Raw genomic sequence first — 23,048 nt, 5'->3', positions numbered from 1 at the left:
CTTTGGTTTCCTTCCCCACACCTTTTGCTGTATCACAGCACCTGCTTGTACTGGCTGAGGGTTCACCTACCACTTGTGCTCCTCGGAACCGGCCCACGGAAGATTTCACAGCATTAAAAGCCTTTTCTAAACAGATCTGGACTTGCTCTGAGCCATCTTCTAGCATCCATATATCCTGCCAGGCCTGTTGGCCTACTGCACTATGGTGCTGATGACAGCCCCAGCTTTTGGATCCAAGCTGGCCTGTATCCAACCAACTCAGGATGGGAAGGAGCCCTGCTCAGATGGTCCTGTCACAGGCCACAGAGACACAGCCAGGGCAAGCACTTCCAGTGTCCCCATGTCCCCACCCAAGGTTCCCCCAGGGCCTGAATTTACTAAGAAAAAAGGTGCATTTAATAATGTCCAACCAAGCTTTTACAGTTTTAATGTCAAGGTAATCCTAGCTCATATTTATACATCAGGTTGCACTCTTTCTCTCCACACTCCTTATGTCAGTTTGTGTAAGATTGAGGGAAACCAGCATCTACTGATCCCCTCCTTTAGTAAAAAGGCACACGGCTGCTACTGCAGGAAGAGCCCTACACGGTCTCGGAGGAAAAAAGCGGGAGGCAGTGGTTCTTCGTCGGGATGATTTTTCCTGCAGATACAAATGCCGTTTTCTTCTCTTTCAGCACAGCACCCTCTAGTGCCTTCCCCAAATCCTGGAAATGCATGGTCTGTGACTGCCCGAGCACTGATCAGCTAAGGGTTTCTCTAAAGGGAAGGATGTATTCAGAGCAGCTTCACACCATAGAGCATTCGGCTTCCATTCAGCTGGCACGAGTAAACGTGACTCTACATAGGTCACCATTGGTATTAAGAACAAAACGTTCAACTGGAGATATCCCACACTTAGATTCACAGGCAGGCAGCTGGGATCTGCTCTCACTTAAATAGATGGTCTGCAGGATCTCACCCTAGAACTGGATCAAAGCTTTTCTAGAAAGCTCCCATCAGCAAGTCCAAGTAACAAAAGATTCATCACTTTTCCTGGTCGATTTTAACACTTAAATTGCTTTAATAATTGTAAACTCCATCTTAATTCAAGATCCAGCATAATCCAGCATAATTTCAGCATAACACCCATTGGAGCTTCTCTGTGAAATGTAATCCTCACTCCCCCAAACCTCCTTTTCACATCTAGGAGCCTACACTGGACAATAAAATCAACTTTCACTCTTCTTCTCCATGAAAAACTGAAAAGACAGAAATTTCTAAGCCTTTCAGTTTAAGGCCTACATTCAAACCTTGGATTACTTTTACGGCCATTTTCTATTTCATTGTTCTACTGTTTGGAACTGAAAATCACATCTGGGGAACAGCAAGGAAAAGATCCTTCTTGTTTAGGAGATCACCTCGATGGCAAAAACACGTCCAGAAGTGCACATGGCAACAACCAGACAGTAGTATAAACTGTGGCAGAAGCTCTTCACAGCTGCACCTGTAAACAGCAGAGGTGCATTGGATTTCTAGAGGTGGGAGCTAGGAGCGGTCCAAGGAAGAGATGTTTCTTTCTGGCATTCTCTCCTTTATATGTTTAAGCACTGCTTTGGTTTCCTTAGCCACACCCTAATACCAGGAGTTTTTGTAGAAGCAGTTGAGATTCGGGTCTCCACATCTACTGGTTTTAATGTTTACAACTTGGGGTTTATCATGCTGAAGGCTCCTGGCTGTTGCCATCACACACATCCTTCAGTGCTCCTTATCTATCACCAAGCCTAAAAATCATTGCTGGTTGATTACGCATCTCCTCTCCTCCCAATGAACTTCTTTTGTTGATAATTTTAGCTCCCACTTCACCCTTTCCTATAAATCAAACCTATTTCACCCACTAGAACCTTTTCATTTTTTCTGCCTTCCTTCCCCTGCCTTGTGCAATCACAGCTTTTGCCCAGACCCCCGGGGGTGCAACAGCCCACCTCAGCTCTCACAGAATCACAGTCACAGAACGGGGCAGGAAGGGAGGGACCACAGTGGGTCACAGTGCTCAAGCAGGCCTGTGCTAGGGCACACGGCTCAGGACTGCATCCAGATGGTTTTGAGTATCTCCAGTCAGAGGGAATCCTCACCCTCTCTGGGCAATCTGTTCCAGAGCACAGTAACCTGCACAGAAAAGAAGTTCTTATGCTCAGATGGAACCTCCTGTGCATCAGTTTCTGCCCACTGCCTCTTGTCCCTACTGCTTGGTACCACCGAGGAGAGCCTGGCTCCATGCTCTAGGCACCTCCCTTGAGATATTTATACTCATTGACATGGTCCCCTCTCAGTCGTCTCTTCTCGAGGCCGAACAGGCCCAGCTTTCAGCGTATCATCGCAACAGAGATGCTCCAGTCCCTTAAAAACCTTTGTTGCCCTTCTCTAGACCCGCTCCAGGAGCTCCATGTCTCCGTTGTACTGGCGATCCCAGACCCGGACACACTCTCCCTCCAGCCCTGCGCCCTCCACACCGGCGTTCCCTATCCGCGGCACCAACACCGCCTGCACCCCATTCTGGGGGTCGGGCCCGTTCCGGACCCCAACCCGGATCCCTGCGGTGGCTCGGCCCACGGCTCGCTCGCAGGATTAGCCGGATCCGGGCCCCAGCCCGTTTCCAGCCCGCTCCCGGGGCGCTCCCGCCGCGGGCCCCGCCCGTTCCGGCGGTGCGCGCGCACCGCTCCCGCCCCGCTTCCGCCGAGCGGCCGCGCTTGCAGCGTCATCCCGGGGGCCGGTTTGAATGAGAGCCCGAGCGGGGCCGGGACCCGCCGCCGCCGCCGCCGCCCGCCCGCGCCCGCCCGCCCCGCCCGCCCCGCCAGCGCCGCGCCCCGCCGCCCTGCGCCCGCCCGCCCCCTCCGCGCCCGCCCGGGACACGCCGCTCCGCCATGCCGCTCTTCTCAGGTGAGCGCGGCCCCGCCGCCCCGCGCCGCCCCCCGCCGGGCCCTGCCGGGAGCGGGCGGGCGCTGCCCCGGCGGGAGCGGGCGCGGGAGGCGCCTCGCACGTGCGCGCCGATCCCGGCCGGGCCAGCGGCGGGAGCGCCCCGGGAGGCGCGGCCCGGCCGGCGGAGGAGGGAGGGAGGGAAGGGAAGCAGGGAGGCAGCGTTGGCCTGGCCCTGCTGGAGGGAGGGCGGGTGTCACTCGCGTCCCGCGGGCCGCCGTGCCTCGGCACGGCCCTGGCGCGGTTTGCTCGGGCTTTCTGCTAAAAGGGAAGCGGTGCTGTCCTTCCGGTGAGCCAGAACTCTGCATCCGCGGCTCCCAGTTTATTTAGGTGTGTCTGCCTCCGCTCTTTGAAATCCATTATATGCAACAGACTCAGGTGGGTTGGAAAACCCCAAGTTCAACCTTTGACCAATCGCCACCAAGTCAACTAGACCATGGCACTGAGTGCCACATCCAGTCCTTTCTTAAACACCTCCAGGCGTGGTGACTCCACCACCTCCCTGGGCAGCCCATTCCACTGTCTAAGCACCGTTTTTGTGAAGAAATTCTTCCTAAATTAGCCTAAACCTAAAGTTAAAGCTTTCTTAAATTATATCACATCCTGCTGACTTTTCTTTCCTTGAGGAAAGGTTTCAATGGAAGACTTCAAGAACAAAACCTCCAGTGACACTTCTAGGACCAGTTAATTGCCTTGATAATATCTCACAGATCTGGCCTATTTGGGCTCTTCAGTTTTTTAGGTTGTAGGTGGACTCAGGACACTGTTCACAGTTTTGGCTGTGGTTGGCAAACTGGGATACCTATGTCAATATAGCACGATTTCTCCTGAACTCCTCCAAATCTAGTGGAGTCTCCCTCACTGGAGATATTCAAGAACGGTCTGGGCACAATCCTGTGCCATGTGCTCTGAGATGGCCCTGCTGGAGCAGTGAGGTTGGACAAGATGACTCTCTGTGGTCCATTCCAGTCTGACCCGTTCTGTGAATTGTATGCACTGTGTTTTCTGATCAGCAGGGAAATTACATCCTTCCTTTTTCTTACTTTCCATTGTTTTCAAATTAACAAGTTTCTCTTTATTTTGTACGAAGTCTTGGTTGCAATCTCTGAAGAGAAGACACTCATACTCTTCCGTTCCTCCTCCTGAGTGCTGCATTGTTAAAACTGGTGACACTACAGATTAATAATTGCTAACTCTTCTGCATATTTAGCAGTGGATGCTTGACTGTTCAAAAATTCAAACCCAAAAAGTCTGTGCAGCTGACTTGTTCAGTGGCTGAGTGGGTTGTCTTCCTGGAAAACAGGAAAAGCCTCGTGCTTCGTAGGTCTTAAATATGCAAAATAATAAGTGTGTTTTAAAAAAAATCAGAACGTTGGGCAAATCAGAAGGTGCTTTCTGCTAGAAAAACTGAAAAGTCAGTCATTTGAGTTCCTTTGTAGACTAATTTAGTCTAACTCATTTAGACTTGCTTTTGATTATTCTGTCATATTACCCATCACAAGCACTGAATAGATCTGAAGTCTGAACCTTTTTGGAAGGGTTTTTAAAATTATGACTTCTAAGGGTTTTGTGTTTTAAAAAGGTACAGTTGCTGCAATATATTTTTGTAAAACCAAAGCACAGGTAGAAGGATGTGGCTTTCCTAAAGTCTGGTATTTCAGTCACTTACTGTGCATGTAGGATATCACTGTATGCTGTATTTTACAGATTTTCAGCAAAATCTCAGCTTGCTAAAGAAGGTTTATTGTGTTAGTGGTTGGAAGTGGTTAAAGGTGTGTCTGTAGAGGCACACAGCTTATTCCAGGCATTTTTTGTCTGCTCTTGGTCATTACTAACTTCAGCAAAGTGAGGTTAACATTGTGCCATTCTGGCTCCTGTTTCTTCTGGATTATCCCATTCCCAGCATCGAGGTTTATGCTTTTTGTGACCAAATTTCACTTCCCATCTTAATTCCAGTCCTGCACCTTTACTGGGGTCAGTGGCCTTGCTTTTAAAGAACATTGTATTGTTTTCCTCTGAAGGAGAACGGAAGTGCTATGGATAACAGAACTGGAATTGCACCTCTGAACTTCCTTCAGAAAGTTCAATTGTTTGCAATGAGCAGTGCCAAGAGAATGGGAGAGGTAGTTCCAGACTGCTATTGTGAAGACCTGCTAAAGGGTTTCTGATGCTGTTAGACATACTTATTGCTTGCAAAGTTTCTCAGTATGTATGTTATTTACAATGGTTTTGTAAGATATTTTTAGACCTGCTGGAAGTGGTATGTTCTGATGGATGAGGTGCCATATAGTAAAGACGTTCCCTCCATAGCTTCATTATGTACCATTTTAAAAGAGTCTAAAACAGAATGTTTTGAGATGGTATGAAGTCTTGGTAATTACATTCTTGGGTATTAGGAAATAATCAAGTTTCAAAACATTTTGTTTGCAGTTAATGTGAAATGGGGAAAAGAGAAATTCGATGGCGTGGAGCTGAACACTGACGAACCTCCAATGGTCTTCAAAGCCCAGTTATTTGCACTGACCGGAGTTCAGCCAGCTAGACAGAAGGTTATGGTTAAAGGAGGAACTCTGAAGGTAGAAGTCAATTTTTTTTGTATTATGTCTAACTTTATTATGTGTTAACAAGAACAATGGCCCTATTTCTGGGTGTCGTCTGGCAGATCTTCAGTTGTATGTGTTAAACTGACTGCACTTCTTTACTCATTTATTCAAAACACAGCTTGGTGGGGGGAGGGGTGCTACTTTTTAGTGTTCAGAATCAGAATTAAGTGTTTTCCTCCTGGTTTGTTTAAGAGAAGTTTTTCCTGGTGCTTCTCTGCTGGAGGCTTACTGGTGTAATGAGATACAGGCAACTTTGCTGCAAAAAGTTGTTTACATTTAAGCAGTGTTAAACAACACATGAAGAACCTTATTGAAAACACAACTTGGCTGCTTTTTATTTTAGTCAGACAAGACTTGATAACATGTAAACAGCTAATATTGTGTAATCTTGGATGAAATATAATTGTATATTTAGAAATATGTGATTAATATTAATGAAAATATTTGCTTGTCTCTTGCTGCAAGATAATTAACTTGTCTTTTATTTTATTTCACAGGATGATGACTGGGGGAACCTAAAAATTAAGAATGTAAGTTCTGAGCAGTAACTAAATTTTATTTATTTTTAAATTTTTATTTATTTTTTATTTTTATTTATATTTATTCTGGCATTTAAAGAAAGACTTGAAAGTGCTTGCTGTTTCTGTTTGAATGGGCAGTGCTTTCTTAAAAGGTCATACCTTGATGAAAAATAATTTTATACGTGTCATATGTAAGCATGCTTAGAAAGGTCTCACCATTGATTTATAAAAAACTTTTCTTTGGCATCAGTAGGGAATCACACCATCTATTCTGAAGTACTTGGGAGCATATATTTATTTTTTTTGTAAAATAAATGGTCTGGGTCAGAGCAGTGGTCCTTTTGTGCTGTCTGTCTGTGACCATAAAAATAAGTGATGTTGTTTAGAGTCAGCTTGTGAACCTGGGCACTCTCTGCAGACCCTTGTCCTTGCACGTCCCCAGGGTGGACAAATGTGTTGGTGATGCTGAAGTTACACCTCTAACTATGTCCTTTTTTACCAGCCTGCTGAAATCTGCTCTTCTGTGTTGAATAGCTGCTGTTCATAAACAAAGCCATTAGTAATGGTGATTCGTACCTTTGGCTAGTTCAAAAAGAAAACAGAAAGTGAATGTGTTTGTGTTGCTTGCCTGTATAATATTGCATCAGGGAATCCCACAGGTTTTTGTTGGGGTTTTTTCTGTGTCATTTTCGTTACTGTAGGTCTCTTGTAATATCTTGTAACATCTGTTACAGGTTTTACTCCAGTTCTTCACTGGGCAGAGTGAATTAGGTAGCATTGCTCTTACCCTTGTAACTAGGTTGCAGGCATCTGTTAGCAGCCTGTAGCTGCAGCTATTGTAGCAAAGTTATTCAGCAAAAACCCCAGTACATAATATTCTTGTCTTTTTCTGCATACTGTTGTGCTAATAGCTGCCTTTATTCATTTTAATACTATTGTATACAAGTTCTAGTGATTTATTTACACTGTCAAAGCAATTTCTCTTCATTGTGTTGTTTATCCTTTTCTTAGCACTGTATGTTTCAAGGCTCCAGGTAGTAATTTTCTCCTCCTTTGACAGGTCTAATTGTGTAGATGGGCTCCTGTTGAATGCCAAAAGATTCTTTTTCATATTATGCTAGTTCAGCAAGCATGGAAACTTGATTTTTTTCCCCCACCCTTACATGTTAGTTTTTGTGCATAAACTGATGTGGTAATTTTCGTTATTTTTCACTTTTCAACTAGTTTAACTCAGAACTTGTCAGGCAAGCTCAGCAGCCTCACCAGATGTTTCAGTGGAAACATCTAGCATGGATAATTCTGTGGAATTGTTCTCAATAGCTACTTCCTAGATATGAGGAATTAAGGTATGCCCTAAAGTCACAGTAGTGCAGTATTGGTTCTGTTAAACTAAGAGAAAGATGGTGTTTATTTTTGGGGAAATAGCTGAAGGATGTTAAGAGCACAAGGGCTTGAGTGGAAATAACTGTCCTTAAGCATTCATTGCTATCTTTACTGTGTTTCAAGGGGATGACCTTACTAATGATGGGCTCCGCAGACGCGCTTCCAGAAGAGCCGATCTCTCGACCCGTCTTCGTGGAGGACATGACAGAGGAGCAGTTGGCCTCTGCTGTAAGCATGTTTCCAGCTTTGGTTTCTTGTAAACCTCCGAGTAATGGCAAGTTTTTAAACACTTGCAGTTGCTTAAAAGTGGATTTTGAAACTGGAACGTCTGTTTAGCATCTTCACCAAGAATCACAAGTCTACATCGATGGCCAAGCTGGAAGCAGTGAAAAGAAGTCTGGGATTTAATTTAAAAGTCATACAATTAGTGCTGTTTTTCCTTTGAGCAGGCAGCTTAGTAGATTTTCTAAAAATAGCATTGCTGATGTTTTTAAAAACAAAGTTGTATTGCCCTGGCTGTATCAGTGTCCTGAACTTTGTCTAAACAAGGCCTTGTAGATATGCAGAATTATTTCCTGCGTCTTTCATATCTGTGAGGAGAGACTCGGGTTTGTTTTGGGGTGGGGTGTGTTTGGGGTTTTGTTTGTCCATGTTACTGGTATTAGGTCAGCTTTGTGAAACACAAAAGCGAGTTTGACACACATGTTTTACTTTATGGGAGTAAAGTCTGGAAGAGCATAATTAGTCTATTATTTTCTTAATGAAGTAACTCCTGAATTTCCTTTCTTATAACTTGAAAGGCTTAATTTTCTCACCAGTCATTTGAACTGCAAGCTCTTTGTCATACTTAGCAGTTGTGTGATTGTTGTCAACTGTGCATGCAGAACAGGAATACTTTTAGGCATGTCTGTATGAAGAAGGACCTGTAGTTTAGGACTGGGTTTGTGCTTCAGGATTTAGTGCTTTCCAGGCCACCTGCAGGTGAAGGATACTTAAGTATTTTTGACTAAGCACATTCACAGACATTGAGATAACTGAGAGGCAAACAAGGAGGTGATGCACTGTCAGATTAACTTTGAAAAAATTAATCACATTGAAATTTGGTTATACATCAAACTTCAGTTGTCTGCACTGCATGTATTCACTTGTGGAATATGCTAAATGAGTTCTCTCTTCCTAAAATAATCTATTGGTATTGGTATGCAGTCCTATATCAGTTTCATTAAACTGTGTATTTTTCCCTGACAAATACAAAGTATTCAGGGTTAAAAAAAAAAGAAAAATTCTGTTACATGGTGGTTTATAGTTATTTCTGAAACTGGTTAGTTTAACTGTTAGTTGGCCTTCACATTGGTCAAAACTTCAGAAATTCACAAGTTGTCTGAAAAGATCAAGCTAATGATCTGTTGCAAACTTCTGGAGAGGAGTTTAAACAATGCTTTTGTTTCAAACTATGAACTCCAGCATTTTCAGAGTTTTACTGAAAACTGATTTTAATTAAAACATCAGTGTTTTGTACAAATGTATTCATGTGGAAATTCCACGGAAATAGAATTTTAAGGTCAAAACTTGAATGGGATTATAATTGAACTTTCTGAATGACTGCATGCTTGAAGAATATGTTCATTAAACTAAACGTGCACAGAAAAGCCCCCAGAGCATTCCTGAATGTCCCCTTAAAGTATCAAATGGTGAAATGATGAATATAATCATAAAATGGATCTGGAAAACCTCATGGAGTTTGATGGAATATTCCAGGTTTTATGCATGATTCATTTTCTTAGAAGTTGATGGCACAATACAGTGTTTATACAAAAACGGTTGCACATCTCTCTGACCTTCAAGCACCCTTGTGAATTTTTTTTGGTAGATGGAATTGCCATGTGGATTGACAAACCTTGGCAACACTTGCTACATGAATGCTACGGTTCAGTGTATCCGCTCAGTGCCAGAAGTGAAAGAGGCCCTTAAAAGGTAGGATTCAGGACAAAAATACCGTGACTAAAATGTTTTCTTTAGCTTATGAAATAGATATTTTGTGGAATGCTCATCTTAACTCTGGTATGGATTATCATAACAATCTGTTGCTCTTTAGGTCTATTCAAGATTAACATAATGATCGATTAAAGTTTCTCCTATGGTTGTGTTAGTCTGTGCTTTAACAAAGAAGTTAAGGCTTTGTGTTTCTTGGAACTGGCTTTTAGTAGAGAGAATGTGTTTTGCTTAGCTAGACCTGCTTAAAATTCTAAGACAAGCTACTGAACTCTTAACCCTGTTTTTTTGCTGTTAGTTTTTATGGTCCTGTTCTGTATAAAACAATCATATGGGAGTCCTGTTCCTTTGAGGAATATTTCCTGCAATGGTTCTATTGCACTGTGTTTCCAGCTGTGAAATTCTAATGTTACTGACATTTGCTGCTTGGAGGTACAGTGGGAAGTTCTAAGACATGCCTTTGTGGAATTTTGTTTCATTTGGTAGTTTGTTCTGATTGTAGGATAGCTTCTCAGATTTTTGTTTGTTTCTTTTGTTATTCTGGACTGAAATGTGAAAATGGCCAGTGGGTTTTTTTTTTTTTTTTTGGGTTGGTTGGTTGGTTTTTTTGGTAAGGAATGTATGAGAAACTTGGAAGTTATGAATATTGAAGGAAAAAAGAATTACCTGCCAATGTGTACCTGAATTTGTCCTCCAGATAAATTGTAATGAGAAAACAATGAGTATTGTTAAAAAGTGAGAACTAGGTAGAGCATTATTGCCACCTTAGGGTTAATTTAATTCCTTGGTACCCAACTGGATATTCTGTATTACTGTAATCACTAGTTATTTAAGTAGTTATAAATTGTTACTCATTCTGTTAGCAGGTGAACCTTAATTATTAAGAGCTGAGAACTATTTGTGAAGTACAGAAATTTGATTTCAAGGCTATCGGTGTTTATATTTTTGGAAGGTCTGTTCATTTCCATGTGAAGGACTCTTGAGTTACTGCACTGAATCAGAGTATTTGACAAATTTAACCTACCAAATGGCAAAATGTAGCCTATGAAACTGGCAGACTGCAATACAAGACGTGGCTGTATTGTCTATGGGAAGTCACATTCGCACTCGGATTCAAGCTCTGTTCTTCCCTGGAGATTCAGCCTTTTTTTGGTCTTCCCTGCTTGATGACAGCATGGAAGGCTGTAGGGTGTGTGGCAGCGGGAGATGTGTGAAGGGACTCACTTGGGAAAGCTGTTACAGCTTCTTTTCTCACGGCCTGCTCTGCTGATCTCCCCAGGGAACTCCTCCCTGTTCTGTAGCGTGTCAGGGGAAAGTTTCCTGCTCGTCATCTAACAATGGTCAGAATTTCAAAAGTTCAGTCCAAGATTTAGTGAGACCCTCCTTTTGCTTGAAGGCTTTGGGGAGTCCATCTGTTCCTCATCCAGCTGCTAATTTAAGAATTCAAAGAAGAGCGGCAAGTTCTTGTCATATAGGTGGACTCCCACACCTTTTCAGTATAGGAAATACTTCCCCAAGAAAACATCTCACATCTCACTGTTTTGCTTCTGCTGTGGAGGGAGGAAGCAAGCCTGCCCTCCATCTCTGTGCATTTTATCTGCTATCTATCCTTGAAGGTGGTTTTTAGCATGTATCTGAAGAAGCCATGGCAAATGTTTCAGAAATGGAGTAGCTTTTGTTCAGACCTCTTCTCAGTTTCTTTAAAAATAAAACGAGTCTCTGAGGCAAAAGGTTTAGGGAAGCAGCAATGATGTATCCAGACTTCTTGGTCTGCCTTTACTTATTGTCTGAAAGATTGCTTCCATGCAGTGCTTACAAAATAGCAGAAACTTTGAGGTGAATGTGAGTGAATCTTACCTTCGGTTACTTCTGGTTTGGTGATAGATTTCTTTTAAATGAATCCAGCTGCTGCCTGCTACAGAAACCTTACTGTCCTTCTTGCTTGTGTTTAATTGCATGCAAATTATTTTTCTTCCCTTTTAGGTATGGTGGTGCCTTAAGAGCTTCAGGAGAAATGGCCTCTGCTCAATACATTACTGCAGGTTGGTGTTTAGAGTAGGAGACAGGGGTTTAGACAAGTGTGTGATCTGCTAACTGCAGATGAAATTTGCAGTTAGAACTCTCTGTGTTGTTCTTTAGTGCATATGCCATAGGAAAGTCAGATCTGCTGGCACTGGAGGATTCATTTCGTCTTTAAAGGTTATTCTGCCCCTGCCTGCAAAGCATTTATCTCAGCGCATGACCCAGCTGCAGGCTAGGGAAAAGATATTTAAGCGTGATCTAGGCTTAGACAGAAACAATTTGTATCTCTTCCATGTTTTACATGTAGGCATTAAGTAATTAGAACTTCCTAAAGCAGACTCCATCCATCCATGTTTTGATTTGATCACTTTGTGTAGAAATGTTTTAGTTCTTTGTTTCACATAGTGGTAGGCCAACACCATACTCCTGGGATATGTATTTCATTGGTATTTTTTAATACAATTTACTGGCTGAGCGTTATTGTTACGGTGGAAAGTGTCTTAGCCTTTGCCCTAAAGATCCAGATTTCATAACTGGAATGGAAAGTAGTGTCTTCAAAACAAAAGTTACTCATTGTTGTGGTAGTGTGGGTGCTCACACTGTGGGAGCTCATGGTGGCCCTGTATCTTCAAGCTCTAACTAGAGTTCTAGTTAGACCCTTTACACTTGAACAAGGGTACTACTTGTCCGCTTTTTCTTTTTTTACTCTATTTCATTGCCCCACTAAGATGCTGGGCCAGGACACTGGGATTTCTACCAGTCCATTTAAGGAAAAACAAAACAATATAAGGAAGGAAAGGTCCAGTTTGTGGGTATGCCTGCTGATCGAATTTTGGGGTGGTAAGTTCAATGGTTACTCTATACAGCCATGCCTGCCCCTCCCCTTTTCACTGCCTTTACTTCATGTCCCTTGTTTTCCTTTTAAGGTGACAGCTCTGCTTCTTAGGAATTTTAATAGTTTTAAGTAACTTGTAGTTAATTCTTGGGTGCTGAGCTGTTCAGGAACTCCTGCATGACACTTATGGCATTTTTTTTTAATTGCTGTGTCATATCAGTTGCACCTCTTGTCAAGGTCAGTGAAGACATTTCTGAAAGAGGAAGCAACTGACCTTGGTCCCCTGTAATCTTGCCTATATTCACTTACTCAAGAGTACCATTCATTAGTCTCTCCACTTGTAAATTAGTGACCATGCAGATTGTTGCCTACCTCACAGAGTTGTTGTGAGGATTAACAGGTGCCTTTGATGTGATCTGTGGATGTAAAATGCTGTAACCTGGGTAGATAAGACATATGCTGGAGTGTGGAACAAAAAAGAAGGCCATGTGTGTTGTCATGCAGTATATCATTCATTGGATTGCACATAGTTAAGAGCTCTCTGCACATATGCCTACACATACTTGTTTTCCTGGGCCTTAAGCATGGGTATTTCCTAGATATTTTATTAAAGTTTTTTTTTCCTAGTAGCTGGTGGAACTTAAGTTGCTCTAGAGGATAGATTGTGAATGCCTTCTGGTTTCTCTTGTGAAAATGTTGTTCCTCAGATGTGTTCCAAATAAAATCTTAATTGCTCAATTTTTTTTTTTTTTTTCTGTTAGCAGCCAGGAAAGACAAGGCATTATGTACCAAATTCTCAGATTTGCCAGCTTTATGCTTTCAAAGTTGTGTTCACAAAGGAGATCTTAGGTGCACCTGTTGTGCCACCTGGGGAATTTGGTCCTGCTTTGGAAAGATCAAATTGGACACAAATGATCAGTCTTTAAATGTTTCTGCTGTTTTACTATTCTTTTTGCACTTCCTGCCATGTTTGAATTGTTTTTGCACTTCTCAAAGCATTCACTTACTTTTTCTTCAAGCTCTTAGAGACTTGTTTGATTCCATGGATAAAACTTCCTCCAGTATCCCACCTATCATTCTCCTGCAGTTTTTACATATGGCCTTCCCACAGTTTGCAGAGAAAGGTGACCAAGGCCAGTACCTTCAACAGGTAAAGACCAATTATGAGCTTATTGTTTAAAATTAGTAGTATGTTGGAAGTTGAGAACAAGAACATTTTAAGACTTTCCTTCTCTTGTGAAAATAATTACTCCCAGTAAAGTGGGGTGTTTTTTTCTGTAGAAAAGTTGTGTAGAAGTTGACTGTAATATCAAGTGCTTTGAGAATGCATGGTGGAATTGGGAGAAATTCTTAGTTAAGGAATGCTCACATTTGGCTTTATAGCTGATGGGTTTAATGTTACTAAATCGTAATGCCACTATTCAGGTTTAATGTTGTGTTCCCTTCCTAGGATGCCAATGAGTGCTGGGTGCAGATGATGAGGGTACTACAGCAGAAGCTGGAAGGCATCGAAGGTGATACAGTTATGGAGGTAATTGTAGTATTACTCTAACCAGAATTAGGATTAGTAGTATTTCACATATTTTTTGCTAAGTATTATCTGTTTGTGAGTTCTTTAACATGTGTCTGGAGTCCAGTAAGGGAAATTGCTTTCTGATGTGTCTGATCAGCATAATGCTACCATGGTCCTGTCAGCTCTGCTGTGGAGTGTGCTAAAGGAACCCTTCCCTTTGCGCTTTGTAAGGCAGTGTTGGAGCTGCTGGTGACACACACTCACATATGTGGCAGGTGGCCCTGATAACCTGTGAATTCAGCACACCAGAACTTCTAATTCTGAAAAAAGGGTGCTACAATTTTAACTTGAACTGTTATGAACGGAGAGCTAACCGAATCAACCTGATAGAGGAAGTTGCTGAAAGTTTTTCCCAAGGTTTTACCAGAACAGCTTTCTCTTTTCTCTGTAAACTGTTTTCTGGAGACTCTTGGCAGAGTCTTGAAAGACCATCTGAAACTTAAGGTAGATTTAAGTTGGGGGGGCAGGGATGTGTGAGTTTCTGATCTTGTTCGTTAATGTGCTTCAGGATGGTTTTAGCAGGATGTTTTATTTGTTTTGAAACTTCTATGCTGTGTAAGAGGATTGACTGGCTAGGAGAAAATGTACCTATAGAAAGATGAAGGAATAGGCTTTAAAGAATTAAAATAAATGGGGTTATTTTGTCTGTAAGGAAGACTGTATTTACATTCTATTTAAAGTTACATCATAAGAGATTTTGTTTTACAGACAGACTCTGGAGCTACAGCAGCATCCTCTAAAAAGAAGAGTTTAATCGATCAATTCTTCAGCATTGAATTTGAAACAGCGTATCCTAAAGACTAAGGCAAGACATGAACAATGGTGATTGCACACTTTAGCAGTTGAGTTCAGGGAGGATGAAAAGCACTGTTCAGAATAGTATGGAAAATAAAGATGTAGGTCTGGGAAGAGGGTCATGATGTTGTGCAGGAGTACACAGAAGTTAAAGTGAAGATTGGATTATGCTTTGAGAGAGAAGATGATGTGGGGAGGAAGAATGGTAATGGAAATTTACAGGAAAAAAACCCCCTTGTTAAATTTCAAGAGCAGATTTCCTCCCCAGAGAAGATTGGTATGTACCAGCTTCAAGGATGCTGACATGCTTTATCCAACTAAAAGTAATTGTTGTCCTAAATAGGCTTTTTTGGCTTGTGAGGGTGTGTTTCTGACGCACTTGGAGTACTAAAGATGCACAAAAGATAGCTTGATTGATTTCTTAAGAAATAAATTAGGTGTCCACTGTTGTATGAGTAAGAAACAAATGCAGCTGACGAGTTTCTAGTAGGTTCTTTATAGCAAGAAAAAGAGGATATGACCACATGGGGCACACATCTCATGGCAAGTATTACTCTTGTCCCACTTCTTCACCCCAAAATCCTGGCTTTTAGACTTTTAGAAAGAATTACACTGTGCATTTTGCTTGTCTGAAATAAGGAAACATCCCCGTAGATGAGGTACTGTATCTCATAGCTTGGTAGTAAGGAAGAATAAAGGGACTTTTTAAGGTGGGAGTCACGCATCTCTCTCTCTCTATCATGATGTTTGTTGTCCTTGAAATAGTTGGGAGTCTTGGAATGTGCAGCTAAGAGGAGTGATGCATAGGCCAGAATTAGGAAGAAGACTTGTTAGAAGAGTTGCAGACTTTCAAAGTGTGATTATGGTAGCATTTGTAGAATAGCTGCAGTCAGAAAAATACCTGGTTGGAAGGAGATGGATGAGAGAAAAGCATTGAGGTAGAAGTATGAAAAGAGGAGAGAACAGACAGAACAATTAAAAGGAAAGTGTAGAAGATAATGAAGGAATTAATTTCATTTCAGTGAAGAGGACAGATAGAAGGCAGAGAAAGGAGGCTCTGCATGTTGAAAGAAGCAGGAAGTCTGGCCAGCAGCAGCAATAGAAGAACTTTATTAATCATAAACAACAATGGAGTGTAATGTTGCAGGAGGGCTTTGTGACTTGGTGTTGGCAGCCAGTTAATGTGTTCTGTGTCTGGCGGGTTGGGTGGTGATGGGGGAGAAGAAAGAAAAAAACAGGCCCCAGCTTAAATGGTGCTCAAAGACTTATTTACTTTTTTTACTTTTTTTGGTGTGCTGTCTGCCCCCACTGCCCCTTGTCCTTAGCCACGAAGGAACAGATTGGTCTGAAGGAAGGGCTCCTTCAAATCTTTTTTGTACTACGAGAAGTAAAAGTACTGTCTACACAAGCACAGAATTACCTAAATCACTGTGCTGCTTGGCATGTTGTTCTCACTAGAGCAGTAGTTCAGCTCTTGGTGCATGGTGGTTTTCCTTAATTTTGTGAAGCATGAAATGTACAGAAGCCGAAGAAGAAGAAGTAACTAAAGGAAAGGAGAATCTGCTTCAGCTTAGCTGCTTTATCAATCAAGAAGTGAAATACCTGTTTACAGGATTAAAATTGGTAAGCTATCGCAGCTTTTATTGAAGTTCTAAATGGCCTGTGTATTTTTTAATTGAAATTCTAAGTGACCTAAATACACTTAATTCTGAGTGTATTCTGTGACTTGGAATTAGCATCTGCTGTCCAAGCTTTACAAAGTTTCAAGAATCTTTTTGGTCTTCATTGGGATGAAAGATGGCTGTGAAAGGGAGTTGCATGTTCATGTTAAACAGACTTCAGCAGAGCATTTTCTTGATGCTGACATGGTCTTCCCCATGCAGGTAACCAAGTGCAAGGCAGTTTGCCACTTGTTTGTTCATCTGGATTTCACTCCAGACTGAGCAGTACCATGGTTTATGCAGAAATCAGTTCCCAAAAAGTCCAGAAGTCAACTTGAAAGTAGAGTGGTGTTTTGGTTCCTAATTAAAACCCCACCAGATGATGTAAAAACTAAATTTGATTTTGCAGATTTTGAAGGGGGTGTTATTTTCCGTGAGACAACATCATCCTCAAACTTTTTTAAAGTAGAACTCCTTAAGGTAGTCTGTGCTTTTTTATATATGTATTTTGAAATTTTAAGAGCTCTTTGGAGAGTTTGGATGTCTTGGGGTGACAAGGAGAGGAGCTACTGCAAAACCTTTATAATAACTGCGTAAGGCTAGGGCAGTGATCTGGTTTGTACAGGACTAAAACCAAGTTGCATGATTCTCAGATAATCTTTGTATCTCTTTTTCTTCCTTTTTTTTTTAAACAGAATTTAGAAGGAAAAGGAGGATAAAATAGCTAATGCTCACAAATTAAAAAACTATTAAAAAAGAAACTCCACTTTCAGGCCAAAAAAAGTCTACAATTCTTATGCTGGATTGCCTGTAGCAAGAAAGTTGCAACATTAAGAACCAATCTAGTCTTTCCGGGAATTTTGTTAGGAGGCACCAGCTGTCACTTTAGATGCAGCTCTGCCTGCTTGAGGCTGAAAGCTGAGAAATATGCAAATATTCTTCTCACAGGAACCTTCAGATTTTCTACAGTTGTGTTCCCAGCATGATATGATACATTTGTAACCAAGTCCAGATACAATTAATAACAAAATCCAATTGTGAGTTCTACTGTGGAGCAAAATTTTCTGCAGAGATAAACTCAGTGTTGTCAGGGCTCAGGAATGGGCCTGGAGCTGAAGAAATGAATGGGCATGGTCCTTTCTGCCAAGGAATTTCAAAATCCTGTGTGTTGTAATGGCTGGCAGCAACAGAAGAGACTGGCAGAACAAGATTTAGTTTATGGTTTGTTTACCCCTGTTGTGCTTTTCTCTAAGCTGTGTTTTATGATGAACATGTGTTACTTCTTTTCCTTGTAACAGCGTCTTCAGGAGGAAATCACCAAACTCTCTCCAACACTGCAGAGAAATGCACTCTATATCAAATCTGTGAGTGGTACTTTCGTTGCTCTTTATGGTTCTTCTAAATGTTGTCAGTTCTCTGTTCTAAACCACAAATTTATTGCTGCAACACCATGTGATTTATGTTTATAAAGAATCTGAGTATCCACTACCAAGAAATTTAAGACAGAGCTTCAAAAAAGGAGACCTTGTTTTATTCCTGTGGGTTTGTGTACAAACACTTTCTCAGAATAGACTGTAATTTAGGATGAACAGCGTTGAAGGTATAAAAGATCTGTGAATATTTAAAGTAATAGCTTTTTCTAATTTGTTTTTTTATAGTCCAAAATTAGTCGCTTGCCAGCGTACCTGACTATTCAGATGGTTAGATTTTTTTACAAAGAGAAAGAATCTGTGAATGCAAAAGTTCTTAAGGTAAGTTTTCTGCATATTGATGTCTAATTCCTCTTTCTTTTTTCCATGAGTTTTTATTACAGGTAGATTACGAAGACTTGAAGACTACTTACTAAATTGTTTGCTTTTAAATTGCATTTAAAAACATTAACAGTGCAGGTTCTTTGCTCAAATGCAAAGTAGTTTCGTTTCCAGTTGTGATGGTGTGTGGCAAACTACATTACCCACAACAGAGTGAGGGAGGAGGTGAGGGGCAGAAGTGAATTTGCCCCAGTAGTGCTAATATTACAGGATGAGAATAACCAGGATGTTTTTTGGTCTCTTCTCACCAGTGGTTCTGAGAAGAATGTATAACTAAGGAGAGGGCCATGCTTTCAAACTCTGAACAGTGTTCTAGTGTTGATGGGAGATGTTTATGCTGTCAAACACTTCCTGTATTAGTGATTTTAATTGTCTGGCTTTCTGATGGATGAATGCAGGAACCAGCTGCAAACAGCTGAATGTTCTGGTTTTGCTCTCTCTTGGCCATGGCTGACAGACCTTGTAGGCTGCCCAAGGAGCATCATGATAGATGCTCCTTCCTTACAAAAGGAAGAAAGGAAATAAAGATTGAAGGTACATGTTAACTATTTCAGAAGATGGTTTTGGATAACACAAATGGACATTTTTGCCAGGATACAGTCATTCTACATGCCTGCTGCTTTTTTCTTTTCCCTTAGGCCTGAATAGGTATTTCTGTAGGGTATGACAGCTAACAATAAACAGTCTGATTTATTAATTACTAGTCTATGCTGAATGTAATAATTTATAGTGGCTTGTTTATACTGAATTAGACATTCTTCTGGGAAAGCATTGTAGCCCTTTGGGTAAATACTGTCACCAGAATCCCAGTGGGTCAGGTTGCCAACAATTTGAAGAGGGTTGCATTTAATTTGGCTTAGTGTTGTCTTCCCATGGGAGAATGCTTTAATGTGGAGTACCAAACCATGCTAATAAATCTACATGCTTTTTACTTCCTAGGATGTCAAATTTCCTCTTATGTTGGATGTGTATGAGCTGTGTACGCCAGACCTGCAGGAAAAAATGGTTTCTTATCGATCAAAATTCAAAGATCTAGAAGACAAAAAAGTAAATCAACAGCCAAAGAACGTAAGCTTCCCGACACTTCACTAATTCATCCATCTGAAATTGGGGTACTAATAAGGACTAGAGAAAACTTTAAATATATTATTTTAATATATTCATATATTATTTTCTTATGTAGCAAACTCATTGGTTCTGAGCTTTAGATCTTTTTATCCTGTGTTTTCATGAAAATACAGTATCTGCTTTGGTATATTTGCTTGATGAGAAGTTTTAAATGCTGTGGTCAGACAGCATGTATTAAATGTATTAAAATGTAGTGCTTCTGTTTACCAGTGCTACGCCTAAAGGTTTTCTGTAAGTTACACAAAATTATTCTCTTCAAATACTACTGTTTGCTGGCTGCTCCCCTCTTCAGTGGAGTGTAGGAAGCTGTTCCCTGCTCACCAGCTGGAAGGGGTTGTACAACGCACTGCTACGCGTCTGACTGATAAAAATTAGAGTACGTGTACTGGTGAGCTTAAAATCAGCACTCTGAAACCTTGGTAAATGCTTTCATGTCTTACCCTGCCTGCATAGTTCTAACACTGACTTCCTTGTCTTTCATGAAGACGAAAGCAAATGAGCTGTAGTGTTTTAGCCATTTTTTTTTTTTTAAAGTTTGCTGGTATTTTTCCTGGCCGAACTCCTGGCAAATTCTTTTAAACTTTTGGATAAGGCTTGCAGCCCCTCTTTTACACACATGGGAGCAAGGAAAGAGTGCTATTTTTGAACAGAATGTATTGGCACTGAGAGTCAGTCCCTGGTACTTTCTTATTGCCACTTCTGCTGCTAGCAAGCCCCCACCAAGGAATAAATCTTCAGTTGCAGAATTGTTTCATAAACAAACCCAAAAATCTGGTGGGTGAACAGTGCAGGCAGTATGTGCTAAAATGGTTATATATTTGCTTAAAACTGGTCTTCTTCAGATAAGGTTTTTGTATGTCCACCTAGAAAATACAGTAATGGAAATTCTTTCAAGTTGAACAAAAAATATTTAGACTTAGGAAAATATTTAAATTAATGGAGACTTGGGATTTGATGTGATTGTGCTAAAGCCTTTATTAAACCATTTTGCATTAATTCAGCTTATTCTCCTTTTTAGTCTAGTAAAAGTGATGGTGCACAGAAAGAAGTTAAATATGAACCATTTTCTTTTCCTGATGGTGAGTACAGGGAAGCAAATCTACTTTAAAGAAACTTTATATTTACTTGTGTTCAAGTGTGCCTGATGGTAGAAATACTTTGAGAACCCTGGCTCTCTTTAATGCCTTTGGAAAATTAATCTTCAGAGACTGACAGAAATTTAAGGAATGGAAAGATTAGGTAAACCAAAATGTTGAGATAGTCAAAGGCATAATTGCCATCCATCTGACAAGCTGGTGATAATAGAGGACAGGCATATCAAAGACATTTGCATGTAATGTGCAGTTGTTTTGCACGCTGCCTTGTCAGTGGGTGGTAGAAAGCTGAAATCAAAACAAAAACTCGAACTGGATTTCTGAAAATGTTGTTGTTGTGCTGGTGTTGCCTCAGTTTTGGGGAGGGCTTGGAGCCTGAAGGCCCAAAGCTCTCACCCTGTGCATTATGTCAGTGATACTTATGCATACATATTTATTTCCTGAGAATGCACAACATCCTCAGTTTCCTGAGACTCTCCTGGCTGAGAGCTGCTGCTTTTAGTTCACAGTGGTTTTGTACCGTGCTGTAGCTGGGGTTTTACACACACAGCTCTGGTGCTGCAGCCTGGCTGATGCATCTTTGGTCTGTGAGCTGTTAAAGGCACTGCTGCCGTTCAAGTAGGACTCAACGTTACATTCTTTCCCTTTCAGATATTGGTTCTAACAATTGTGGCTATTACGACCTGCAGGCAGTGCTAACTCATCAGGGCAGATCAAGTTCCTCTGGGCATTATGTGTCTTGGGTTAAAAGGAAACAAGGTAAAAAAAATAAACAAATTGCAGCCCTGTTAACCACTCTTCACAGCTCCTCTCAGCAAAGGGGCTGTTAAGCAAGCTTAGATTTTATGTACAAATGATCCTGTTGTTTTCCTTGCAGATGAATGGATTAAATTCGATGATGACAAAGTCAGCATTGTTACACCTGAAGACATTCTGAGGTTATCTGGGGGTGGAGACTGGCATATAGCTTATGTTCTACTCTATGGGCCTCGCAGAATCGAAGTGGTTGAAGAAGAAGCTGAACAATAGTCTTCCGTTTTAGCCATTCTGCCTAGGTGTGAAATAAATGTTGATTACTGATCACTTCTTTAACCCCAGAGCTTTAGCAAGTGGATAAACAATTTGTTCAAACCTTCTCATGTCAGAGGGATATTGTTTTAAAACTGATCCATGTACCAATTAGTCACTACTGGACTGGACTGCCCACTGTGGTGGTGACAATACTTAAAATAGCTTTAATGTCTTGCAGAAGATAATTTTTTTTTTTAATGAGCCTCTCCTCCTCCTCCTTCTTCTCTAATGTCATCAAGTATTTATTACACACCTACTCTCACATTGGTTACTCTTGCATGGTTTATACCACAGTTCAGTAGCTGTCCATCCTTTGCCTTACCTGGCAGTTCTGTTAGGAAGGTAGAAGAGAAACCGTTGCCTTGTTGTGTAACTCAGTGCTGCTGCCTGTAGCCAACAGCTGTGGCTACAATCAAGTATTTGTCCAGCCTGACCTGCTGATTCAGTCTGTTCTGTTGCTGGCATCTCATGATTTCAAAATAAATTGTGATCAACAATGTGTCTCCATTAAAAACAGCTCCTGTCCTGGTACTGTAGTCAGTATGCGTTTGTTTTCACTTCCTGGGCCACCACTGATGAATGTCTCAAAGCAGTCATGGAATAAAGTCACTTTTTTTTAAGCTGTAGGGATGTCTCTCCTGTCCTGTTACTCTTTACTCAGTAGGTAAGCCCAGTTTGGTGGCTGCAAAACTGGGCTTTGCTTACTTACAGGACCTGCTGCAGTAAGTGGGTGGGTGTGACTGCAGTAAAAAACATTTTAGTGCTGGCTACAGCCTAAAAAGCAACAAGGCCATCAACCCACTCACCCCTTGTGTACAGGTTCCCAGTGTTGATGTGTCCCAGTGCCTTCTGGAAGAGCTGGTCCCTATTCATATGAAATACTTGCACTTCTGTTGGCAGTGTGGTGAGGTTGTCTGTGCCTCACTTGCTCTTTTATCCTTCCCTAGGGACACTGGCATCTGCTGTGGCCTTCACATGTGGCCTTGCAATTGTTACTCCAGTGCCACCTCCCCTGCACAGCTTCCCCTGGGAGCACACCAAAGGCCTTGGGGTGTATTTTAAATAAGTGGCACAATTCTTAAAGGCAAGTTCTGCCCGGTAAGGAAGCCCCCTGACAGTACTGGCTCAGTTCCTGCAGGCACTACAGAAACTACAGGCTCCTCTAAGTTAAATGCTTGTTCTGCATCCTGTTAGAGGGGAAGGGGGGATGGTGCCTGTGCTTGGTTGCCACTTTGTGGAACTGCATCCTCCTGTTGTCATCCTCAGCATTCCCAGCACCGAAGTTGTCAGTCACACCTGCACACTTCCCCTCACAATATGCTCAAGTCCTTCAATCAGTTGAAACTGTTCAAGTTCACACCTTCTACCAACCCCTACCTGCAGCAGGAGCTAAGACCTGGACTGTTCTTTCCTATAATTTTCCTGTATCTCTGCCCCTACCAACCTTTACTGAAGCACCTTAACCAAATTCTTAAACACATTTAAGTCCAAAGTGGGGCAGCAGGCACAAAACTCTTACCAATAGCTCTGCAGGCAGGAACCCTCCTTTGAGGTGGTAGCTAATCATGCTGGAAATTGACAGCTATGATTGAATAGCTGAAAAAATA

At 41.5% G+C, this 23,048-nt stretch overlaps 1 protein-coding gene across 1 annotated transcript; it reads left to right on the top strand.

The window, feature by feature from the left end:
* The first annotated feature begins 2,867 nt into the window (after nt 1-2,867).
* Nucleotides 2,868-22,067, top strand: USP14 (ubiquitin specific peptidase 14). Its single transcript, XM_048289263.1, has 16 exons — nt 2,868-2,916; nt 5,383-5,528; nt 6,053-6,085; nt 7,583-7,687; nt 9,330-9,433; nt 11,435-11,493; nt 13,328-13,458; nt 13,759-13,839; nt 14,590-14,669; nt 16,185-16,299; nt 17,636-17,701; nt 17,996-18,088; nt 19,088-19,216; nt 20,295-20,355; nt 21,022-21,129; nt 21,248-22,067. The coding sequence occupies exons 1-16, from the start codon at nt 2,901-2,903 to the stop codon at nt 21,397-21,399; spliced, it is 1,479 nt and encodes a 492-aa protein (XP_048145220.1). The 5' UTR covers nt 2,868-2,900; the 3' UTR covers nt 21,400-22,067.
* The last annotated feature ends 981 nt before the right edge of the window (nt 22,068-23,048 follow it).

The sequence above is a fragment of the Corvus hawaiiensis genome, chromosome 30 (assembly GCF_020740725.1).
Source record: "Corvus hawaiiensis isolate bCorHaw1 chromosome 30, bCorHaw1.pri.cur, whole genome shotgun sequence".
Lineage (NCBI taxonomy): Eukaryota > Metazoa > Chordata > Aves > Passeriformes > Corvidae > Corvus > Corvus hawaiiensis.
The sequence above is the reverse complement of the archived record's forward strand: the minus strand, read 5'-3'. Positions and strand labels throughout refer to the sequence as shown.